The sequence below is a fragment of the Schistocerca americana genome, chromosome 1 (assembly GCF_021461395.2).
Source record: "Schistocerca americana isolate TAMUIC-IGC-003095 chromosome 1, iqSchAmer2.1, whole genome shotgun sequence".
Classification (NCBI taxonomy): Eukaryota; Metazoa; Arthropoda; class Insecta; order Orthoptera; family Acrididae; genus Schistocerca; species Schistocerca americana.
In genome coordinates, this window is record NC_060119.1 from 1,077,055,735 (window position 1) to 1,077,080,605 (window position 24,871).

General features: G+C 37.8%; 1 protein-coding gene across 1 annotated transcript in view; it reads left to right on the plus strand.

The window, feature by feature from the left end:
* The window catches only part of LOC124617580 (zinc finger CCHC domain-containing protein 8 homolog), a 61,561-nt gene extending 37,448 nt beyond the window's left edge, over window positions 1–24,113 (plus strand). Inside the window, exons 6-8 of the mRNA XM_047145276.1 lie at window positions 9,277–9,454; window positions 21,318–21,487; window positions 23,084–24,113. Of these exons, the coding sequence (XP_047001232.1) occupies window positions 9,277–9,454; window positions 21,318–21,487; window positions 23,084–23,437 (702 nt within the window). The 3' untranslated portion in view covers window positions 23,438–24,113. The remainder of the gene's footprint in view (window positions 1–9,276; window positions 9,455–21,317; window positions 21,488–23,083) is intronic.
* The last annotated feature ends 758 nt before the right edge of the window (window positions 24,114–24,871 follow it).

The following is a 24,871-nucleotide window of genomic DNA, read 5'->3' on the forward strand; positions in this document are numbered from 1 at the left end:
TGATGGTGATTTGATTGGCTGATGATAATATTAACTCATTTCCACTCAGTTTATTACATTCCAGGTGCCTTAGGATTTGGATTTAAAGTCTGAAAGTTTTAGTTGTCTTGCCTTTTGAGTTTATTGCCCACATTACGGGCAATCAATATGCATACACCCAAAGTATAAAGGTAAGTGTAAAAGTGAAGTCCGTGGTGCAAACTTTTGACCAGGCTATTTGCCCGTCAGTAGGTAAAGTGCAGACATTCTTCGTCACTGCATGAGGATTGAGTGAGTGGCAGGCCCATCACAGTGGCTGCCTTTTACTCCTGGGAAAGATCCCCAGTATTCATTTTACAGTGGGCTGAGTTGGCTTGAGGTCATCCTGGAGGGACTGGAAAGATGAAAAAGCCTCATTCCCATCTGTTATTGAACCCAAGGCTTCCAGGACTGGAATATGGTGCCCTACCTGCTAGACGACCAAGGCTACAGAACTCCAATTTAGTCTTCAATTTTGTGACTTTCTGTTGATATTTTTGTTTTCAAGTTCCTACAATGTTAGCTGTTCCATTCTTGGAAGGCAGTAACTGAATGTTATCATTGTCTTTACACTCAGTGCACAAATGTATGCTAGCCAAATTTATTAATATCCTCTACTGCGATTCTTCTTCGGATTATTGTAGCCACACATTTCCTAATATGTTGCTTTGCTTCTTTTACTGTCACCTGTTAGTTATTCTTAAGAATAGACATAGAGAAGATTACCGTTTACAAACCTGCCAACTTTCACATTTTATCTGGAGATTTTACAGAAATCGCAGCGTTTTACAGTTTCATGGATGGGTGGTGTTATCTTACGACTTTGCAGACAAAAATTTGAAACATTGACATTCGATAATCATACCACTTCCGTATTTGCTTTATTTAAGATGATGTTTCCCACATCATAATTTGCAAAGAAATATAGCTGTGGTCACACGAAAACGACATGCATTGTAAATAAAATGGCAAAAAATGCACCATCTGAAGTTATTAAGTGCCTTCAGAATGGACGATTTTCTTTGGCAACGGGAGGGAGCAATGATACAAATGCCAAATTGTATCCTGCTGTTGTTGTTACGTTCTGTGATATTGTGCAAGAAAAAGTAGTGAGCACTGTGCTATCCATACCAGCGTTAGTTGGGAACTCAACAGGGTGAAACATAAGTAACCTAATGTTATCAGAGCTGAATTGCCACAACATACCAACTGAACACTGTGCGGCTTTCTGCTCCAACAATGCTCCTGTTATGATAGGACACAAAAATGGGGTTTCAGCAGTTTTGAAGGGAATTCAACCATGTATTGCCATCGTAGGTTGCATTTGTCACCTGATTAATCTAGCAGCTAAAAAAGGTGCTGGAAGATTACCACTTAAAGTGGATGAGATCCTTGTTGACATATTTTATTTCTTAGTGAAGAGTGTTAAAAGAAAGAATACTTTCAGAAATCTCAGAACTTGCACAGACAAAGAAAACTCTGAAGCATGTATGTACTAGGTTATTACCTTTAGGCAGATGTTTGGCTAGACTACTGTGCCAGTGGGATCTGCTGCTTTCTTTCTTGAAAGAGGAAGTAATACTATGAACCCAAAACATTTTTACAAGCTTGACATCTTTTAGAATACCTAGAGTTGAACACAAAGTGGATTAAAGATTATCAGAAGATGAGAATTCTTGAGTTTGCTACTACACATGCCCCTAAAAGACTATCATATCCTTCCAAATGTGACCAACTCATCCCAAAAAGTAAGATTTCTGCTACAAAATGTACAGATAAATTGTTTATGTTCCTGTCTTCAAACTTGAACAAGGCCTTTTGCACTTTGTTCATGTATTTGACAAATTGAATGTTGCCCGTCAGACTTCTTCCCAAGAAGTTTACTTTTTATTAGAGCTTCTATTGGATTTGCTAAAGCAGTTGTTCACCAAGTTTCTTAAGCCCAAAATTATCAAAAGCTCCTAATTTCTTGACACTGAGTACAACTTGATTCAAAATCAAAGAAGTGATGATGAGTTAGTTATTGGCATTCAGACTTCGAACATAGTGAATGATCTCCAGGATACAGATACATCCCTTGTCTTTTCATCAGTGAGAAACTACTTTTGTCCTGCCTGTGACTACATCAACAAGTTTCTACTCAAGATGATGTGTTAAAGCATGCGGAAGTTGCTAGGTTACACAAAATTAAAGAGGAACAGTTTTCTTCCATTAATTTTTTATTGGGAAAGTTGCCTATCATGTTATGCAAGGAAGAGAATGAAATTACATATGAAGTGGTAAACGAGCTTCAGATACAGTTCACATCTCTTCAGGTAGGTGACAATTTGGCTGTAAATCAAGATGCTGCAAGCGATTCCAGCTGGGCACAAATATAAAGAATTTGTGGAGCTGATGGACTTCTTAAATATAATTGAATTTCTAGAGTACTGCTCTCTATTCTCACCATAGCCCATAGTATGTAGAATGTGAATGTGTTTTCAGCCTTTTGAAGAAAAGTAGAACATAGTTAAGGTCATCCATGTCCAGTGAATCTCTTTGAGTCTATTTATGTTTTGAAGACCAAGAGTTCTGGTCCCCATTATGGAAAAACATGTTCTCAAGACTCGTTGTTTGCTGTGGGTGTGTATATGTACACTGCTTGGGTCTTCCTACAGTGCTATGGACATCTGTATGCATCCTGAGCTGCTGACTTCCCATTGTTGTGGACAAGTTACTTCCATATCTTGGTGAATAAAAAAGTTTCAAGTATTTATCATGCAACATATGTGCCTTGTTGTGTGCTGTCATTTCGATGTCGTAAATCATGTACATGAGATGATGATTGTTATGACCATATGATTTGCGATGCGCAAGGACATGAAAGGGTGTGTTGTGTGCGACCATCCATCAGATGTAAAACCCAATAACTCAAGAATGAAATGAGATATCGTTCTTCTCTCAGTTTTAAATAAAATTTCGATATCTACATCTCATTCACTGCAATGTATGAGCTAAAAATCAACCATAACACGAAGTTACGCAATGCCTTTGTATCTCTGCAAAATCTTTAAAATTTCATGCAATGTTTTACTAAATTTGATGCAGTGCAGTGAGTATGATGGATAGTTGAAAGAAATACAGTTATTTTTCGAGTGAAGGTATCAGACTGTAAGATGTGTAAAAATCGAATTTTTTCAGCTAATAGTTCTCAAAAAAATGGATGAAAATTACTCATAACAGCTGGAACGCCATCTATAGCATAGGCACCAGCATCAGGCGAGCGGGTTCAGCCATTACAGAAGCTGCCCTCAGCATGGAAAGCAGAGAACATGTCTTCATCAGTGAGAGGATTAAAATCAGTGTATGACGTCTACTGGAAAATGGGGCATACTTGTTCGCATGTTGGTACTTGTAGACTACTCTCTGGATGTGATCACCTACTTAAGTTTTAAAATTTATCTGTTGCCAGAGAAACTACAACTGAAGCCTACTATTATAATTGTTTACATCAAAATAGCCAAAGCAGAGTAAGCTTTATCGCACCTTCAGTAGTGCCAATCCATTTCTAATCAATTTTTTAACCTATCCTGTTCAGGTCAATGATGCTATCGTTGGCTCTGGCTCGACACTAAACACTTCTCTGGCTCGACACTAAACACTTGTAGATGAATGTGATAAATTTAACATGATCATATTTTCAGAAATCTACTAAGTGGGTGAGTACTTTAATGTAATCTGATCAGAATGAATTTTTCACTTTGCAGCAGAATTTGCACTGGTATTGAAACTCCCTGGCAGATCAAAACTGTATGTCGGACTGGGACTCAAACCCGGGACCTTTGCCTTTTGCGGGCAAGTGGTCTATGAACTGAGCTATCCAAGCATGACTCAAGACCTGTTGTCACAGCTTTACTTGCACCAGTACATTGTCTCCTACTTTCCAGACTTCAGAAGGTCTCCTCCATGTCTTACAGGACTAGCATTCGTAGAAGAAAGTATATTTCAGAGACATGGCTTAGTCATGGCCTGGGAGGTTGTTTCCAGAATGAATTTTTCATGTGGCAGCAGAGTGTGTGCTGATAATAAAATTTCCTAATGGATTAAAACAGTGTGCCAATCTGGAACTCGAACTCGGGCACTTTGCCTTTTGCAGGCAAGTGTTCTACCAACTGAGCCACCCAAACACAACTCACAACCTGTCCTCACAGCTTTACTGCCTACAGCTTTGATAGTGGCAAAAATAGGTCAGAACCCATACTGTACAGAACTGAGGAGGTTATTATGTTCAGAATTCTGGCTATGCTCTTGCTGCATACAGTACTTGATTATCTTCTAGATATTATTGGAATAAATGAAATAAGTCAGTAATTATTTGGTTATGTTTCCTGTTTTATAAGCATGTTTAATTACTGAGATTTTTAATCCTTCTGGATTCACACCTTCATCTAATGTCGTTATTTCTGAGATTTATTAATGACATTATGATTTCTTTATTCATTTGATTACAGAAGTTTAGACACTGTAATAATCTGTGGCTTTTGAGTTGCTCCATTTGGTTACAGATTTGTTGACTTGGGTACCTGTTTGTCTTAGCTTGTCTTGTCTTCCATTACTGCTTATAGTTACCATTCTGCTTTGCTCACGTCTTCCTCCAAGCTGTATATTTATCATGATGTGATTTATTGAATCACAGGAGCGTCAGTGCTCTTGTATTATTTAATTGCTGTGTATTTATTGTCTAGAATTTTAGTTTTAGGTGGAGGCTACTTCTAACAATGGTTCTTGTAATATGTAGAATATGTTTAATCAAAAGTTTCCTTCAACACCTTTGAGAATTAAATTACGGGGCATTAGCATTCATATCTTGTTTGATATTTTTGCTACATTTTGTTAATTTTAATCTGATTTTGTGTGCATTTAATTTTTGATAATAGTTTTTTAATAATTAATAGTTCAGATTAATGTTACATCGTGAGTGTAACAGCTATTTATTTTATTATTTACTAGTTGTTGGAGCCACAGCCCATCACAATCTTAGATTCTTACTTTAATAGAGTTTGCCTTCTGTGTTACTGAATGTTATCGAAACATGACATTAACCTGATAGGTTTATCATCTACATGGTAAAAATTGAATGACTTTAATATATTTAGTAAATAGCTTACAGTTCTACTTTTAAACCTTACATCTGTATTAACATCATTAAATTGTGTAACTTATTTTTATTCATAATCAGTAGTTTTACCAGTTCCTCAAGTGTTTCTATAAAGAAGTCTTCATTGTACTTAGGAGGGTGATATTAGAGAGAGAGAGAGCATTTGTTTCTAGTTTTAGGAACAATACTCTGCAGCCACAGTGTTTTCTCCTTTGAAGATTATTTACATGTATAATATCATTTCATAGTTCCAACTTTTTGTTAACAAAGCCTTATGGTACACATTATTCATTGAGGGACAGCCGGTGTTCATTAACCAGATTCATACTGAAATTAAGGTTTTCTAGCTAATATTGTAGTTCATATAGTTTAGATTCTTAATGATTTCATGGCACGGTAAACATGCAGTTGTAATTATAACTGCAAGAAAATATAGTTATGTAATTTTTCTTGTATATTTGCAGTCTGCAATCCTGGTGCATGCTGAAATCCTCATGCCACAGTTAGAGAAACCAAAACAGAATCTTCACTTCATCAGTGGGCTGCCACATATAGCTTCAGTTGCTGTAGCGGTCTGCTACAGGGATTTCAGTGTATACCAGGACTTCAGACATGTGTCTGTAAACAAAGAAAATATTAGTGATGATGTAACTTTACTTTTTCTTTTTTTTTTTTGGGGGGGGGGGGGGATCAAAACTTTGACATTGTATCCAGGAACGTCAAATCTCTGATTGCAAATGATTGTTGGTGGGTATACTTCCACATTTTCATGATTACAGAATGTTGTTGAGTATTTTAATTGCTGTAGGTCTAAAAAATTTTCTTCTCCACAATGCATTGCTTTTTTGTGGCCCAACTCAATAGGGAGCTGGGGCTTGAAAGTCTTCAGACTACTGCGAATTCAGCACAAGTGAGCTGAGCACTTGAGACTTGGTTTACAGTTCGTAAGTTATGATGATATGTGATATGAGAGTGAATTTGAAGAGTTAAATTTTTATCACATGGGCTCCTTGACAGATAGGATTGATGGAGGACATTGAAAAAGTTCAAAGGACGGATGGATCTTTTTGTGTTATTGCAAAATAGGGAAGTGAGTATCAGTGATATAAGTGAGCTGGGATGGCAATCATTAACCCTTTCACTGCTGACTTTGCTGTAACAGTGTGGACATCTGTGTGCAGCTGGGACACTTGATGTGGTAGTGCCTGCTGTGCTGGGCACAATATTGGACTGAGCACTGCAGCGCCTGCTGCACTGGGTTATCATTGTTGGAGGCTCTTCTATATTTATTCTACCAGTAAGTTCTCAAAATAAAGTGTACTTTGAACTTTCTTCACTGTTGCAGTTCCTAAAACTAGATGACATTACAAAGTAGCAAATTTCAGAAAGTCAGTATCTCTCTCTCTCTCTCTCTCTCTCTCTCTCTCTCTCTCTCTCTCTTGTTGTGTGATATATTTCGAAATGAGGTGTAACACAAAGTTCCACATCAGTTTGTTTACAGCAGTAAAGTGATTCCTTTCAGTTTTTGTTCTTGCTGCATGTGGAGCATTTTCTTACAAATTCATATTGTTTTACTGATGATTCAATGATGCTTGGTAAGTGCCTTTCTTGAAGCCACAATGAGTTTTCTTCATGTGTTTGATGACCTTCTGATGATTTCCTTTCTTTGTGGTATGTCTTTAAAATCTCACTAAGGAGACTGACAGGGAGAGCACCCCCTAGCAATGAGATTGACTTTTTAAAATAGTCTGTATGGTGATGCAGGTTAATGTCCCACCTGCAGCCATTCATGCTGGTGTGACCTCGTTTGTGAGTAATTGACTAAAAAAACTTCCGAATTTCAGGTGAGGCTCTACAGTTTGAAGAAAAGCAATGTTTAAAAGACTGGTTGTGCAGTGTAACAGTTAAGGAACTGGTCTTTCACGCGAAAGGTTGTGGGTTTGTATTTTGTCAGGTGCTTTGAACTTTTTTATTTTTAAATCTTTATACAAATAACTTTGGTAATTATTTTTATTTAGTTATCTGAGTTGTAAGTGTATTTTTCTTTATTTCTATTCCTTTGTCACATCATTTTAATCAAATATATTAACTTTTTCAAATGCTCATTTTTATGTTGACTGTATAATGGTGTCAAAAGGAATTTTCCTTTACACGACGTACATTTTTGTGGATGGTAATTATTATACAAACATTGAAAACATAAATTCTTATTGCACTATGGACAAATCAACACAGATGAAGATTTAAATGAAAGAAGGGGTTATAAATAAAAGAAAATTAGGAATGGAAATACTGAATGCTGTAATATGTACTAAAATTTAGGATGATGAAACAGAAGAAATTAAATTGAAGTTAATACATATCAGTAATTAAAATTACATAAACAAAGATTCTAAGTGTAAAAATAATAATAGAAAGAAAAATGAGAGCAAATTAAAAAATTAATATGATGACTAAAATGATGTGACAAAGCAATAGAAATAGAGATTTTACATTTAACCCAAGTAATTAAATAAAAGCAATGACTAGCAGCATTTCAGTAAAAGATTAAAAATAAAAATTTTCAAACCGCCTGACGAACTTTGAACCCACGATCTTTGCATGTGAAGCCTGGACCTTAAATGTTGTGCTGTGCAACCAGTCTGTTAAAGTTTGCTTTTTTAAAACTGTAGAGCATCTGCAGGGTATGATGATACCTGGAACCTTAACCTACACCACTGTATAGATTATTTAAAAACTCGATCCCACACCACTGGGTACCTTCCCTTGTGAGATGTAATTCAGTGATTGAAGTATTCATTCAGTATGAACCTTGTCAATAACATGTTAATTCAGTATGCACATTTTTAAGGTATGGAAAAAGAGCTTTTTGTACCATTTCGTTGTTTCACAATACATTCTGTTGAGTCAAGTAGCAAGTCTTATTTGTCGACTGCACCCATAGACTCATTGTAATCCAACATACAATTAATATTGCCACTAATTCCCAAATAGTGTTCACTGACTACTATATCACACTTTTATCCAGTATAAACTAAAAAGTCAAGTGTAAATCCCATTTCACAGAGTCAAAGAACAAATATTTTTATACCAGAACAACATCTTTTAGATGGGGTGTAATTTTTGAGTCAGGCACCCTCAAACAATTGGAGATTTCCTTCAATACCAACTTTTTGGGTGGAGTGAGTGCTGTTCTGAACTTCCCTCTCAGGTAAGAAACAACTGAACTTACTTTGTACAGTCTATCATCTTGAGCAGGAACACTGTTATTGCGAAACTGCAGCATTCAGCTTAACAATAAATATGTCATGAGACTTTATTTTACCAAAAATTTGGATCTTGAGGAGCAGATCATTGATATGGAGATAACTCATTACTTTTGAGCTCAGAGTATGTTCTAAGATTCCATAACAAATAGATGTCAAGGATATTGAACACTAGTTTGTGTATCACATCTGCTACCCTTCTTGTAGACGGATGTGACTTGTGCTTTCTTCTAAGTACTCGGCACAGTTTTTTTGTTACCGAGATCTATGAGAAATTATTTTTAACAGAGGGGCTCAATATTGCACATACAGAAGGGTGGTTACCAAAACACCATTCAACAAAGCCGAAATTGTGCAGTGCTGATGAATACAAAATACAAGGATCCTTTAATCCAACCATTCAGTCAGTGTGGCCAGTTGCTATCATTCAGAAAATTAGCATGTCTGCAAATACTATTAGAATTAATTTTCTCAAATGAATGTAGGGATACTTTTTATTGTAATGAAATTTTTTATGAGTAACTTAATGCAGTTTTGAAAGTACTTTGTTCCACTGAGAATAAACATGTGTGTTCTTGTGGCTGAGGGAGAAGGTTTAGTCATATATTTATTTTCTCAGCTTTTGTCTGCCATTCTTACAGACTCCTTAACTCATTGCTTATAATTTAGTGTATAATGTGTGGGCACCTGCTGATAATGCTAATTTATTCTTGGTCTATTTACTGTATTGCAATGTTTGCATGTGCTGTTAATTCTAATGGCAATGATAACTGTCAAGTAACTTTATATGTAACATTGTAGTTCCATTAATATGTACATTAATTGCTAGTTCATATAGCATCTTTCTTCATGCAGGAGTTCGAGCATTATAATTCTCCACCGATGGCATTCCATCAAAGTAAGGAAGCTATGCTGTCACAGTTGCAGGCAAGTCCTGCGTACAAAAAGAGAAAGCTGAAAATCACACCTGTGGCAACAGAGCCAAAGGAAGTTACTGTAACTCCAGCAGACATGGAAGTGGAAGAAGTTGCACGTAATATAATCACCCTGTTTAGTACTTTTCTCTTATTGATGTTGTTTTGCAGTTATTTCTTGTTAAATGTCACGTGAATGTAGACTTTTACAGTATGGCATAATTATTTATTTTGATGGAAAATACTTGCCACTTGTTAGAAGTGGCTGTTGTAACGGCGACTGGAACAGTCACGGGGTTGAAGTGACGGAAAACACGGCGGGACCCGCAGAGCGGCCCCCCGAACAACAACACAACGGGAGAGAATGGACACAACCAATGAAGGACCTTATGACAACAACAAGAACGAAACAACAGAGTCAAGAAAACCTAACTAGACAACCACGTACACTCGTAAACAAAACACGAAAGTAAATACACTGTCTAAGGCGAGGCGACATGTCCTGAGATGTACGCAAGGTTAGACTGGCCGGCTGAGCGAGACGCAAGCGCTTAAGTACTCTATCGGGGACGCCGCTATTGGCCGCTGCAACCAAGAGTTCCACTGTGGTGCCCTCACCCTAAATGCGGGCCAGGAGGCGCGCGCTGCCACAGCTTACAGCATGATGGTGCAGAGACCTCTTAGGGGTCTTCAATGTCCATGACGTCTGGCGGGGATTCAAATTCCGTGGTGCGCAGTACCAGAGCGGCAAACACATTTGTTTAGAGAACAATAGTGAGTAAAGGCACCCTTTTTATCTAGTACAGCGTGAGGCATACAGGATGAACTATATTCAAATCAGCAATACATCGTTAGGAGTGCTTTAAAAGCATTTTTAATTACAGAATAACACTCAAATAATGTTGCCATTTAACAAAATTAATGCTTGAAAACAACATCTCCTAGGTGACGGCCATTTTCAGCATTGCACTTCTCAAGGCGCTCTCGGAAGTTGGCGTCAACTCTCTGCAACATGCCTCTGTCTATGTGGACGATTTTCACACGAACAGCTTCCTTTAGTTCTTCAAGTGTACATGGTTTATGCAGGTACACACATGATTTGAGGCAACCCCGCAAAAAGTAGTCACACATGGATAGATCAGGGGATTGAGGCGGCCAATGAATGTCCCCGAACTGAGAAATAACTCTACCACGAGAAACAGTCTTAATTGCTTCCATAGTCAATCTTGCCGTGTGAGATGTAGCTCCATTCTGCTGAAACCACACTCGCCGGATAGGAATATGTTTTCTTCTTAATTTAGGTAGGAAGAATTCAGTGATCATCTCTCTATATCGTTCAGAGATTATGGTTACAGTGTTCCTGTTCTCATCTTGGAAAAAGTATGGACCAATAACATCTGTACCTGTCACAGCAACCAAACAGTCACCTTGGGACTATGTAATGGTTTCTCATGCAGTAGTTTTGGGTTTTCACTGGCCCAATAACGACAGTTCTGCTGGTTTACCATTCCAATCATATGGAAATGAGCTTCATCACTCATAAGCAAAATAATGTGGTCATTTTGCTCAAATATGGCCTCCATTTCTCGGGCAAAATTTAGATGCTGTTCATAATCTCTTGGGTTTAATTTTTGCACAATGGCCATTTTGTAGGGATGAAATTTTAGATTAGTATGCAAAATACGCCTTACTGAGTGATTACAGAGAACATTTAATGTTGGTTTTCATGGTAGTGTAGGTATTGTGTGCCTATTCAACCATTGTAGTGTTTATTACGGGTGACATCAAGGAAACACTGAGTGTATAATCTTTTAAGTATCAAAATCACGTACACTGTTACTACATAGTTCCTACCCCAGTGTTGCCAGTTGCGAGGAGGGAGAACAGCTCAAGTGTGCCATGTCCATTAATGGCAAAAAGCACATTAGTGCCCCGCAAAGTATTCTCCATCCCTTTCTGCACAGAACAGCTCGTGATCCTGCCTCATAATTAGCACACAACTGTAGCAGAGTTGGTTACTCTGTTGATTCACTGGGTGGTGTTGCTAACTCATTCATTCATACATTATGTTATAAATTAAACAAACAGAAGCAGCCACTGCAGGCTACTTTTATTTTTATTTTTTGGGGGAGGGGTCATTAGTCATCTGACTGGTTTGATACAGCCCACCACAAATTCCTCTCCTGTGCCAACCTCCTTGTCTCAGAGTAGCAGTTGCTACCTACGTCCTCAGTTATTTGCTGGATGTGTCCCAATCTTTATCTTTCTCTACAGATTTTGCCCTCTACAGCTCCGTCTAGTACCATGGAAGTCATTCTCTGATGTCTTAAACAGATGTCATATCATGCTGTCCCTTCTCCTTGTCAGTATTTTCCACATATTCCTTTCCTCATTGATTCTGCGCAGAACCTCCTCATTCCTTACCTTCTCAGTTGATGTAATTTTCAACATTCACATTTAGCACCACATCCTAAATGCTTTGATTCTCTTCTTTCCCGGTTATCGCACAGTCCATGTTTCTCTACCATACAATGATGTACTCCAGACGTACATTCTCAGAAATTTCTTCTTCAATTTAAGGCCTATGTTTGATACTAGTAGACTTTTCTTGGCCAGGAATACCCTTTTTGCCAGTGCTAGTCTACTTTTGATCTCCTCCTTGATCCGTTCATCATTGGTTATTTTGCTGCATCCCTTAACTTCATCTACTTCATGACCATCAATCCTGATGTTAAGTTTCTCACTGTTCTCATTTCTGCTACTTCTCATTACTTTCGTCTTTCTTCAATTTACTCTCAGTCAATATTCTGTACTCATTAGACTGTGCATTCCATTTAGCATATCATGTAATTCTTCTTCACTTTTACTCGGGATAGGAACATCATCAGCAAATCGTATATTTGATATCCTTTCACCTTGAATTATAATTCCACTCCTGAACCTTTCTTTTCTTTTTGTCATTGCTTCTTTGATGTACAGATTGAACAGTAGGGGGGAAAGACTACATCCCTATCTCCCACCCTAGTGCTTCGTTCTTGGTCATCACTCTTACTATTCTCTTTTGGCTCTTGTACATATTGTATATCACCCTTCTCTCCCTGTAGCTTACCCCTACTTTTGTCAGAATTTCAAATGTCTTGCACCATTTTACATTGTAGAACCCTTTTTTCAGGTTGACAAATCCAATGAATGTGTCTAGATTTTTCTTTAGTCTTGCTTGCATTATCAACTGCAACATAAGAATTGCCTCTCGAATGCCTTTACCTTTTCTAAAGCCTAGCTGATCGTCATTTAGCACATCCTCAATTTTCTTTTCTATTCTTCTGTAGATTATCCTTGTTAGCAACTGGGATGCATGAGCTGTTAAGCTGATTGTGCGATAATGTGCGATAATTCTTGCACTTGTCAGCTCTTGCATTCTTCGGAATTGTGTGGATGATATTTTTCCGAAAGTCAGATGGTTTGGCGCCAGACTCATACATTCCACACACCAACATGAAGAGTTGTTTTGTTGCCACGTCCCCCAATTATTTTAGAAATTCTGATGAAATGTTATTTATCCCTTTTGCCTTATTTGATCTTAAGTCCTCCAAAGCTCTCTCAAATTTTAATTTTAATACTGGATCCCCTAACTCTTCTAAATCGACTCCTGTTTGTCCTTTTATCACATCAGACTAATCTTCCCCCTCATAGAGGCCTTCACTGTATTCTTTCCACCTATCTGTTCTCTCCTCTGCATTTAACAGTGGAATTCCTGTTGCACTCTTTATGCTACCACCCTTGCTTTTATTGTCACTGAAGGTTTTTTTGATTGTCCTGTATGCTGAGTCAGTCCTTCTGGCAATCATTTCTTTTTCGATTTCTTCGCATTTTCCATGCAGCTATTTCCCTGCACTTCCTATTTATTTTCTTCCTTAGCGACTTGTATTTCTGAATTTACCTGAAAATTTTGTACTTCCTTCTTTCATTGATCAACTGAAGTATTTCTTCTGTTACCTATGATTTCTTCGCACTTACTGTCTTTGTACGTATGGTTTTCTTTCCAGCTTCTGTGATTGCCCTTTACAGAGCTGTCCATTCCTCTTCTACTGTACTGCATGCTGAGTTCTCCCATTTCTCTGTCCACTGCCACTTCCATTCTCTCTCTGATCATCTCTTCACCCCTCTCTCCATCCATCTCCACCAAACCCCTCTCTCTGTCAACCCTCTGTGTCCATTCCCTCCTCCTCCGTGTCTCTACTCAGCTGTGACTATCTTCTCCTGTAGCCCCTACATCACATGCCAATATTGCCCCCATGATATGGCATTTGTGTCGGCAGCCTAGATGTCGAAGAGGAAACCCTTTTTCACATGTATATCCATTCCTCTGGAAGCTAGGAAGTTCTAACCCCAAAAATGCTGATACTTGTGGAGTTTGCTGTATATGTATAAAATTTGGTCCAATAGTTAAGGGATATGAAAGGTGGTGCTTGGCACGCGCGCGCGCGCGCGCGCGCGCGCACACACACACACACACACACACACACACACACACACACACACGCTGCTTAATAATTGAGTGTCTCTCTTATGAGTCACCGGTGGAATTTTATCTGGTGTTTCAGCAGATATTTACAATTTAGTTCTTGCAATTTTTTGTTGTAGTCAGCCCATCCATTGTTGTTGTTGTTGTTGTGGTCTTCAGTCCTGAGACTGGTTTGATGCAGCTTTCCATGCTACTCTATCCTGTGCAAGCTTCTTCATCTCCCAGTACCTACTGCAACCTACATCCTTCTGAATCTGCTTAGTGTATTCATCTCTTGGTCTCCCTCTACGATTTTTACCCTCCACGGTGCCCTCCAATGCTAAATTTGTGATCCCTCGATGCCTCAAAACATGTCCTACCAACCGATCCCTTCTTCTAGTCAAGTTGTGCCACAAACTCCTCTTCTCCCCAATCCTACTCAATACCTCCTCATTAGTTACGTGATCTACCCACCTTATCTTCAGCATTCTTCTGTAGCACCACATTTCGAAAGCTTCTATTCTCTTCTTGTCCAAACTAGTTATCGTCCATATTTCACTTCCATACATGGCTACACTCCATACAAATACTTTCAGAAACGACTTCCTGACACTTAAATCTATACTCGATGTTAACAAGTTTCTCTTCTTGAGAAACGCTTTCCTTGCCATTGCCAGTCTACATTTTATATCCTCTCTGCTTCGACCATCATCGGTTATTTTACTCCCTAAATAGCAAAACTCCTTTACTACTCTAAGTGTCTCATTTCCTAATCTAATTCCCTCAGCATCACCCGACTTAATTTGACTACATTCCATTATCCTCGTTTTGCTTTTGTTGATGTTCATCTTATATCCTCCTTTCAAGACACTGTCCATTCCGTTCAACTGCTCTTCCAAGTCCTTTGCTGTCTCTGACAGAATTACAATGTCATCGGCGAACCTCAAAGTTTTTACTTCTTCTCCATGAATTTTAATACCTACTCCGAATTTTTCTTTTGTTTTCTTTACTGCTTGCTCAATATACAGATTGAATAACATCGGGGAAAGGCTACAACCCTGTCTCACTCCTTTCCCAACCAACCCATCCATATACTTCTCATTATGTGTCTCATGTGACACCCAGTTTTTATAGAAAGCATTGGGTTGTTTTCCGTTAAAAACTAAATGATCTTTAAATCAGAATTTTATGTGCGCATTAGACAGGGCAGTCTCAAATTAGTCTAGTGTAATATTCTTGTTATTGATATGTACCAACAGAGACAGTAAAACACAAATAATAATAAATACTCTAGCAGTGGCAGAGAAGTGGTGCCATGGCTATGCTTTCGCAAATGGAGTACTGGTTATTCTTAGTGGTTTACTGTCCCTGTTAGCATGTAAAATTTAGATTTAAAAATAATTTTCTTTGTAATGGGAAACTAACTGACTTTTTCCGTCAATGCTGGGTGTCACATAAAGGACCTGATGAGTAGTATTTGTTTGAGCTGACTCTAACTATGCTTTGCAAGTATGAAACTGTGAATATCTGCTGAAACACCAGAGAATCCTCCTCCCCCTTGCTATGTCCAACTCTTCTCCCTGCTCTCTCTGTTCACCTCATCCTTCCATCTCTGTATGTCTGTCTCTCCCCCCCCCCCCCCCCCCCCCCTCTTGTCCCTGTCCATCTCCTCGTCCTTAGCAATTTTCTTCTGCCTGCCTCTCTGTAGCCATCTTCTCGTGCCCGTCTCCGTGTAGCCGTCTTCTCCTCATGGCCCCCTCTCCCTATCCATCCTCTCCTGCCTCCCCTCTCTTTTCATCCACCCTTCTATCCGTATCAACCTTCTCCCCAGCCATGCCCATCCACGCATGTAACCCCTGCAAAACAGGTCGATAAAGTTGGCTGATACTACTCAACACAAAATACCTGTCATGCAGGGGTTGTTGGTTTTTCAGATACGATTGAAATCGATCCAGGTGTTTTGGAGGAGATGCTGGATGTACATACAAACATGGTGACATTGTGCTTTACACACACACACACACACACACACACACGTGTGCATGTGCTAGCCATTTCCCCGCACCTGTGCCTGCGTACTTGTTCAAAACATACTGCACACACCTCCTGCCCACTCTCTGTGTCCCCCTCTCCCTGATCACATTTCTGTCCACCTCTTCTCGACACCATTTCTGCCCACCTCATCCTCCCACTTCTATCTTTTCCATCTCCTCCTCCACATGCTCTTGTCTTCCCATCTTCTCCTCCCATTCTCTGTCAATCTCTTCTGCACTCTCGCACTCTCTTGGAACATATCTTCCTCCTTCCTCCTTCTCTGTCCACATCCTCCTCTGCCTCATTACATCCAACTCCCCCCCCCCCCCCCCCCCCCCTCTTACTTTTCCACCTGCACACAATCCCTCTCGCACCTGGGAAACTATGCATCTAGGAGGTTATAACCCCCAAAGTGTACAATTTTTTTTAAATTGATGTACTGCTTTATTACACACACACACACACACACACACGCACGCACACACACACAGTTTTATATACTAAGCATTTGTGTAGTATTATTGATTTCAAAGAAAGAACAATATCGGTTGTCTGTGTACTGTAAAAATTAATTCTGTTTGTACATCCTGGGCTCCTCAGATCTTAATAATTTGTAGTAGTGGCTAAATAGATACTCCTTCACTTTGTTTTGTAATATCTGGACATTTCCAATTTCCTGCCTAATGTCTACCAGCAACCTGTTATATGCTTTCACACCAGAATATAAAACGCCATTCTAAACCTTTGACATTGCCGCCAAAGTCTACATTGAATTGTAGTCGCGAATTTCACATTCATCCTAGAGCCACTCACAAAAAAAAAAAAAAAAAAAAAATAGGGAGTAAAAGTATTGGCAGATGACTGCCAGAATCCATAGGTCCTTGAAGGGCCTTCTACAAGATGTTAGATTACCACATTTATGCAATATTCTTACGTAATGCTTCTGTAGAATACATACTTTTTTGACCGTAGCTACATTGTCCCACAAGATGCCATAGGACTGTATTGTGTGAAAGTATGCAAAGTGTACCTGCAGTTCTGCTCAAAGGTCAACATAGTGAGAAACCAATTCTTAGGTGCACACCAAGCAGAACTAAGATTTCTGGTTAACTTGCCCATATGCCAGGGCCTCCTCAGTTTATTATCTATCTTGCTGCCAAGAGATGTCACACATAAGCGTTTCATTTAGTTTGTGCTGTTGATCTCCACTTTTTGGCACCTTAAAGTTTTTTTAATTTGTTTGGAATTGCTTAACATGAGTTTTTGTTGGATAGGGAATAAAGGTTTTTTGCTTGGATCAGTTGTAATCCTATTCCATTACTCTTGTGATCACATTTGGCATAGATAATTTGCTCCCTTTATTGGTGTCCCTGTATTGTCAGCAAACATTGGTGTTCACAATGTTCTCCAATGTTTTCAATAAATAATCCCCACCCCCCCTTTCTCTGAATATTACCACATGGTCTTATTTGGGAGGATCTTTTCTCTGAGAAGCTAAATCATCGGTGACATAGTTGAACCCTACACTTTGCTAAAAAAATATTACTTGGTATTCGGTGCCTCGGGAGTTCTGTACTTTTTTTTTGCTCCTATAATAACTCCCTTAGCAGCAGAACCTCATTTGTCTTGTTGACTCTCTGATTACTATTTACCTTAACTTGTACATTTTTCTGTCTTCTCAGATTCCAGAATCTAAAGCTAGCATCTCTGAAACCTTCCGTCTGATATGGCAGATTTGTGCACAGTCCAATAATCTACCCTCTTTCTAATCTTATTGCTGCCAACTTTAGCTCACAGCTGATCTGATTCTGCCTGTACTATTGCTAGATAATGCTAAAGATCAGTTGCTCCTTCTCCATAATTATGTAGTGATAGGCACAACTGTTATAGCACCAAAGGCATGTCATATATCCTTCCTGGTGGGTTACTTCACTGCATCTTCACATTGTCAACCATTTCTTCTTTCTCTGCAGCTGCTTCCTCCACACTTGTTCATTGTAATGGTATTTATTTTGCCTGAACAGATTATTGAAGTTTACCTGTTCCATGAAAAATTAATATTATGTTGTTACTGTGTGTTGTTTAACCAAAAATAACTGACTTATTATATTTCTTGTATGAAATGTGCACATGTACAGGATTTATGAACATTCCTCAATTAGTTAAACATCAAATTAATGAATATTTTTAATGAAATATGTTTAATGTACATGATTCAGTAACTGGCACCACAGCATAGATTGAAATTATGTTGGCGTTTCATTCCCTATTAGAAGTATAAAGGTAACAGAGACATCAAACTAAAATTTATGCTAACTCTTTATAAAATACTTGCTAGTTTGTTGTGACACCTTTATTTAAATTTGTTATCCGTGAGAGTGTTGTGGATTATCACTGACAGTTACTGCAAACTTGGTTATGCTTACACTTCCTGCTTCTGTTCTTGCATATGACTGCATATGTGTTGTGGTGTTGATAACACAGTTTTGGGATTTGAGACATTGGCGTTGTGTGAATTGTCTGCATACACAAAGACATTCTCAAGTTTTAAGGCCAGGACTCTTGTAGCCTGCCTTCAGGGGGATTGGCCATTGTAATTTAGGTTTTCTGTGGTTTCCCTAAATTGTTCTAAGCAAATGCCAGGATGGTTCCTTTGCAAGGGCACTCCCCATCCTTGAACAGCCAATTTCCTTCCCCATCTTTGAAATTTGCTGAGCTCATGCTGTCTAACGACCTTGATATTGTCAGGATGTTGAATGCTAATCCCTCTTCCCTCTCATAGCCCACTTTGTTGATTTCAATCGGAGTGCGACTGTTGCTTCAGTTGCAGTCTGCAATAGTCTATGGCCACCCCTCTCCTCAATACATTATTGCCCACAGCACTGTACACTGATAACAGTGATTTTCCCTGAACTGAGATATTTGTGGTACACTGTTAACAATTTCCAAAGCCCAGTGCCTGCACAACTTGGGAGATGTAGTGCATTTTGTTTGTGTTCATTCAGTTGTTGAGTCTGTATCTAGTACAAGGCCTGAAGACATTCTTACCAACACAGTAACTTATGTTCAGAGAAATGACATATAATATTTTGACATGCACGTAGCTGTAGCATTTACAACAGAGATTCTGCAGAGACTATAAATCAGCTAAAAGTCCAGCAGAATGCAACTGTTATGTCCCCAATGTGCAGAATGTTGCCATCAGTTGTCAGCAGAAGTGCACGGACACATGGACTGCAGTTCACTTTTATTGACAGTAATGGCCATGTACACAGAGGTTGTGGAAATGCTTGGAGAGCCATAATATTAAAGAAATGAATCTCTCTTGCCATTCACAGCCTTAAACTGCACCATAACTGCGTGGTTGTTACTGAAACAATTTCCACATTTGTAACAGACATTACATGGATAGACAATATGTAATTTGCTGCATAAAAGCTGGTCTCAGTGATCTGATTTTGTATATCTTCCATTTGTGTCCAGGTTTTTTTATGTTGTTCTTGTAGTATTAATGCCTTCACATTATTACTTGGACACTTTTGTTGCAGGGACAAATGGATTTTTCTACAATATGTGTACCATATTAAACAGTTAATTATACTTGGTTATTGATTCCAAATCTTTGCACTTATCACACTTATTTGTTTATCCCAGTACTTTTTCTTTGCTGCTTGCAAATGGGGTTAAGCATTTACAGTGCCACAGTGGGTGATATGGAACAGTGGGGGTAAGCTTAGCATCATTCATATAGTGTTACCAGTGAGAGAAATGACAGCCATGCCTAGTGCTCCATGTGGAGGACAGATAAATGCCCAGGCTAAAATATACAACTGACAAAGATTTAAATATTTCATCCATCTGAGCCAGAAATTGGGTTTAAAGTGGCAGATGAGCAAAAGGTGATTATTGCTAGTGTAAATTTCAGTACCCACAAAAGTATAAGGACAAAGATGATGTGACTGTCTGTCTTAAAAATACTTTGACTGCAATAGCTGTTTGTCCTTAAAATCTTTCCCCAGTTGAGGACTGGTGACCCACCAGGCAGAGAAAATTGCATCAGTAAGCACTTTCTTGGCATTAATGAAATGTGTGTAAGTACCGTCTAGTGGATCCATGCATTTGTATTATTCTATTAGTTCTCATAACATGCAGATCTTTTCTGTCATTGCATAAGATGTAATTGATAGAGAAAATTGAAAGGTCTGAAAAGACTACAGAAGCTGTACATAATTATTGTTTGTTGTTAAGCTTATGAACAAACATTAGAGAACTGTGTGTTAGTTATAACTGACAGACAAGTAAATTACTAATACTGAAATGAAAGGTCTTGGTAAAATTATTTAGGAGTAAAGGTAACTGATCCAAGTAGCAGATTCATTGAGTCAATGTAGACACTTAAACAAGGCTGAGAAATTGATAGCTTTTGGATGACTTATTTTTGCTGACTAAATAGTAGCCATACACAAGTGTGTGTGTGTGTGTGTGTGTGTGTGTGTGTGTGTGTGTGTGTGTGTGTTTTAAATCACCATAGTCTTACTGAGCTAACCAACAAATAATAATAAAATACTATTTTTGAAAAGTGATGTGATTTACCAAAATTTTAGGTCATAATTAAAGTGAACACTATTTATGTTAGAAAAAAACTGAAATGTGAAAATATAGGTCATGCCAGATGTTGTTGATGAAACAATCCTTATCTGTTAGTGTAGCGTATATTGGCATACTACAGTATGTTCTGAACACAGTCTGGTCCAAAATTACTAAAAACAAACAAAATTACTTTTATTTCTTGAAGAAATGTTGATACTGTGATAAATAGGTGTTTTTGAGCAGATGCTGCCACCTGGTGGGAACATGCAGAAATGAAAACAAGTGATGCACTAAAAGCAAGTAGTGTAAAGTTTGTGCTACAATCAGACATAGCAAGTTTAGTTATTCCCTGAACACAGTGACTGAGACACTAAAAGTGGAGCACAAATTCCCCTCCCCTTTCCACTCAAGTTCAAGTTTTCATGGTTTTACGTAAATTGATGATGACTGATCCTTCAAAATAGCCATGGCTAATATCCTGTCCAGTTGTGTTAAGTAGAATCTTGTGCTTAGTTTCTAATAAACTTATCGTTAAACATCAAAGGTTCTTTCTTTTTTTCGTAGTACTAATGAAGAGAGAACAAATGTTGCAGTTTATAGAAATTATAAACAAATATTGTTATAGTGATATCAGGTACCTGTGGCTGGTGTTTCATAAACGACTGTGGGTGCATTGCTGAGCCATAATAACCACAAACTGAAAGCACAACCAGAAGGTTATAGGTGAAATAAAAATACACAATATACACTTTTTTGTTTTGTTAATAAAATTTTGACAATCAAATATCTACAAAGTATTATATTGATTTTTAAGTCTTATAATGTAAATAACAAGTCATTAAAACCATTTGCAGAATGTGTGAGCTTGCTGCCAGATGATGGTTGCCGATTCATTCCACCTCTGCCCAAGGATACACCTCCTCCACCCCCGCCCCCACCACCACCACCACCACCTCCTCCTTCAGAGAGTGATTCAGAAGGAGGAGAGACACGTAGCCAGGAAACCTGTTCACCTGTTTCTACAGTAAGTGTAAACGACTATACATGCCATATAGAATCTGTGTTTCAAAACATACTAGGTTATAAACATTTTGTATCAAGTGTGGGCTGGAATGTTCAGTCCTCCTTTTTAACTTTTTCATGGTACAGAATTATGATTAATTTATATTATACTACTATAAACTTAAGCATAACAGTGCGGTGCAGTATGTTATGAGAAGATTCCAACCCGGTTGTAGTTAATTTATTGTTGGCAGATGCTCAGCGTTTCAGCGGAAACATTTTGAGAAGTGCAGTGTAATAAAAGCACTCAGTCCTGTTGCGATGTGTTGAAACTGAGGTGTGTTGTGCAAGGAGAAAAACTTTTTGTTTCTCACCACTCACCTGCACAGAAAATGCTTAGGGAGGCTGGTGTGTGAAGAGAGAATATGCACATAACTCTTGAGATATGAATGGCAGAGGAGAAAACCATAAAGGAGAGTTGTAAAGCCATACTACGTCCTGGATGAGCAGAGATTTCATAAGCACATGTACATATTATGTACCAAACTTTGTTACAAAATAACACCCAAGGTACCAAACTTTGTTACAAAATAACACCCAAGCATCAGATATACTCAGTCACTTCATATGTTGCTGCAAGGAAAATTGTGAAGGGTCCCACATTGGCTTGATTTGGATATCTTCCTCTATGTCATGTTGTTTGCTTTTAGGCTCCATGGTCACATTTTGGAGACGGTATCTCCCCCATTTATGGAGAGCTTGAATGATTCATGTTATGTGGCTATAGTCCAGTCATCTGCAAAGCTGAACTTACCGAATTATGTGTTGGATACGTTGGAAATACAAAGATTGAAGAAAAGCGGGGGCAAGGACTGAGCCCAGTGGGAGCCCATTGTCGAGTATTTTGGAGGAGTTAATCCTTTCTCTGGTAGTCACTTCAAAAGTTCTTTCCCTGAGCATGGTATCAATGAGACAGATGGTATAGCTGCATGGATTTATTCAAATTTGACAGAAAAAATCTGTATTCACAGATGGATAAAAAAGTTACCTCTCTGTTCTTGATGTAGTTACTCCTAACTGATCTGATTGGCGAAGAGAGATTATTTTTGTGACTTATAGCGTCTCACAGAATATTAAACATTTGTAATTTGTAACTGAAGGTATTTGATCTTTTAAAAGTTTTAGATTTTTATTTATTAATTCTGTTTGGATGTTAGCTGGCTGTAATTAACATATTAAATTATAACTAGAAGAAAAAAATTGCTAGTTTAAATAAACATGCCCTGACTTTGAAAACTTGCAGTATTGGTGAAATATGTGTAAGAACACATGAGGAGGAAAAATATTGCTTTATTTATTTCATGTGCTCCAAAGAATAAGTTAGATGAAGAAGTAACCTAACTGATTTTTGTAGATATAAATTTGTTTTATTGCCTGGTTATGTCAATAGCAGGGTCCACATGCATGTTTCTATAAATAAGGTCTGTAAATCACTTTTATAACATTTGGGAATTGTGTGTAACATTGCTTTGCCACATTATGTCCACAGTGTACAGTTAATTTTTGTATGATAAAGAAACCTTTAATTTAAGTGTATTATACATTAATTACGTTGCAGGGCCATAGCAGTATTTCATCACCCAGGCCACAGTCACCATCATTGTCTGACTTGGAAGCAAAGAAACAGTCGCTTCTGGCAGAGCTGGAGGATGGAAGCTCTGGAGAAACTGTTCGGGTAGCTGCAACACCCACACTTGGAAAAATAAAGTCTGTTGCACTTGGTACACCAGTTTTATTGGGGAGGTCTCCTTACTCTAGACTTCCCTCTCCAAAGAAATTCTCTCACAACATCTGTGATGTTATAAATTTTGAAAATCTTCCCGATTCAACAGGAAAGTATGAGAAGATGACTGATATAATACAGAAAGTACGGACAGCTGTTTCACGCATACAGAGTGATACAGCTACATGACAGGCACAGGTGGAGTATAGTAATTTTTTACACCAATATACAACTAAAAATATGTGCTACCATTTTTAAATTTAATGTCCAAGATCAAAGAAGAAAGTACATGTAAGATGCATTATTCAGCAAAATGACAGCTATGTGGAAGACCACAGAAAAAAATTCAAATTCTTGTGACATTCCTTCTTCAAGAGATAGATAAAAGAAGCAGGGAATAAAAATGTGTGTAAGGGGAGCTTGAGAAATGTTCAATGATCACAGAGGAGACTATAATAATTGAGATTAATACTAAGGAATAAATAATATTTGACTGTTAAAGAACATAACTTCTCTAGATGTCAGCTACCTTTCTCCTAAATTTGTTAACTTCTGTGCCTTGGGGAGTTCTGTCATCTGTGTTCTAGACTTCATGTTCAGTTTTATGAGTAACTGGCCATCAATATATTCTCCATGTTTGGACTTGTTATCTCACATGGCCTTTTTGTACATTTAGTCCAGTTTGAGGATTTAATTTTTAATTTTATTGTTTAAATTAGAAAAAGATTATTTTCTATTTATGTAAGATAAATCAAATTATTAATTTTTGGTAACAATTTTAATATGAAATATTTTGGGGAAAATATCAACAAGAGAAGCTATGTACATAAAGTGAAACTGTTCAATAAATGTTTATTTACCATAATCATGTCTCATAATATTTTTTTTCTCTCTTTATAATTGATTATGTTGTGGGACATAGGTATAATTTGCAATTGAGACCCGTTTCTTTAAATAAGTTATCTATCCTTCAATGTAAATGAAATAAAGTTCAAAGCAGAAATATTTTATTATTAACATGTTAATTATTATTTAAGTGGGTATTCTATGTAAAGATCTCCTGAGCATGAAGGTTGGTTTAAGTAGTACAGCGCTTGACTAAAAAAGGTGCCTATTGACCTCTGAGCTGACATGCCCAACCATGTATAGATGATTTACAGTTTAACATGGACTCAAAACCATATATTTAATAATTTAAGCATGGTAAATATAAAACAGAGAACACCACAATGTGTAAATTGTAAATATTTATACTGCGATTTGCCTGTTTGTTTGTGTTTTGATCTGCTGAGTACTAGGAACATTCATTATTATTTACATTTGTAAGATAGCTGCTATTTAAAACACAAAGCTGCAAGTGATGAGTTAGTGATAGTACTTCTTGTATGGATAATGTGTGTGTTTGTGGGGGGATTAAAACTTGTCGTTGAAGGAAATAGATTTCAAAAATGTTGTTGCAACATTCGTTTACAGCTAGCTTTATTCTTGTGCTTCACAATCGAAGTAAAAGAAGAGTCTGTGTATACTATGGCTCTTGGAATATTGTCTGGTTTATCTTGAATGGAGAGCAAGAAAAGGGCCATATATTTAAATTTTGGATATGGATTTATGGTTAACACCACT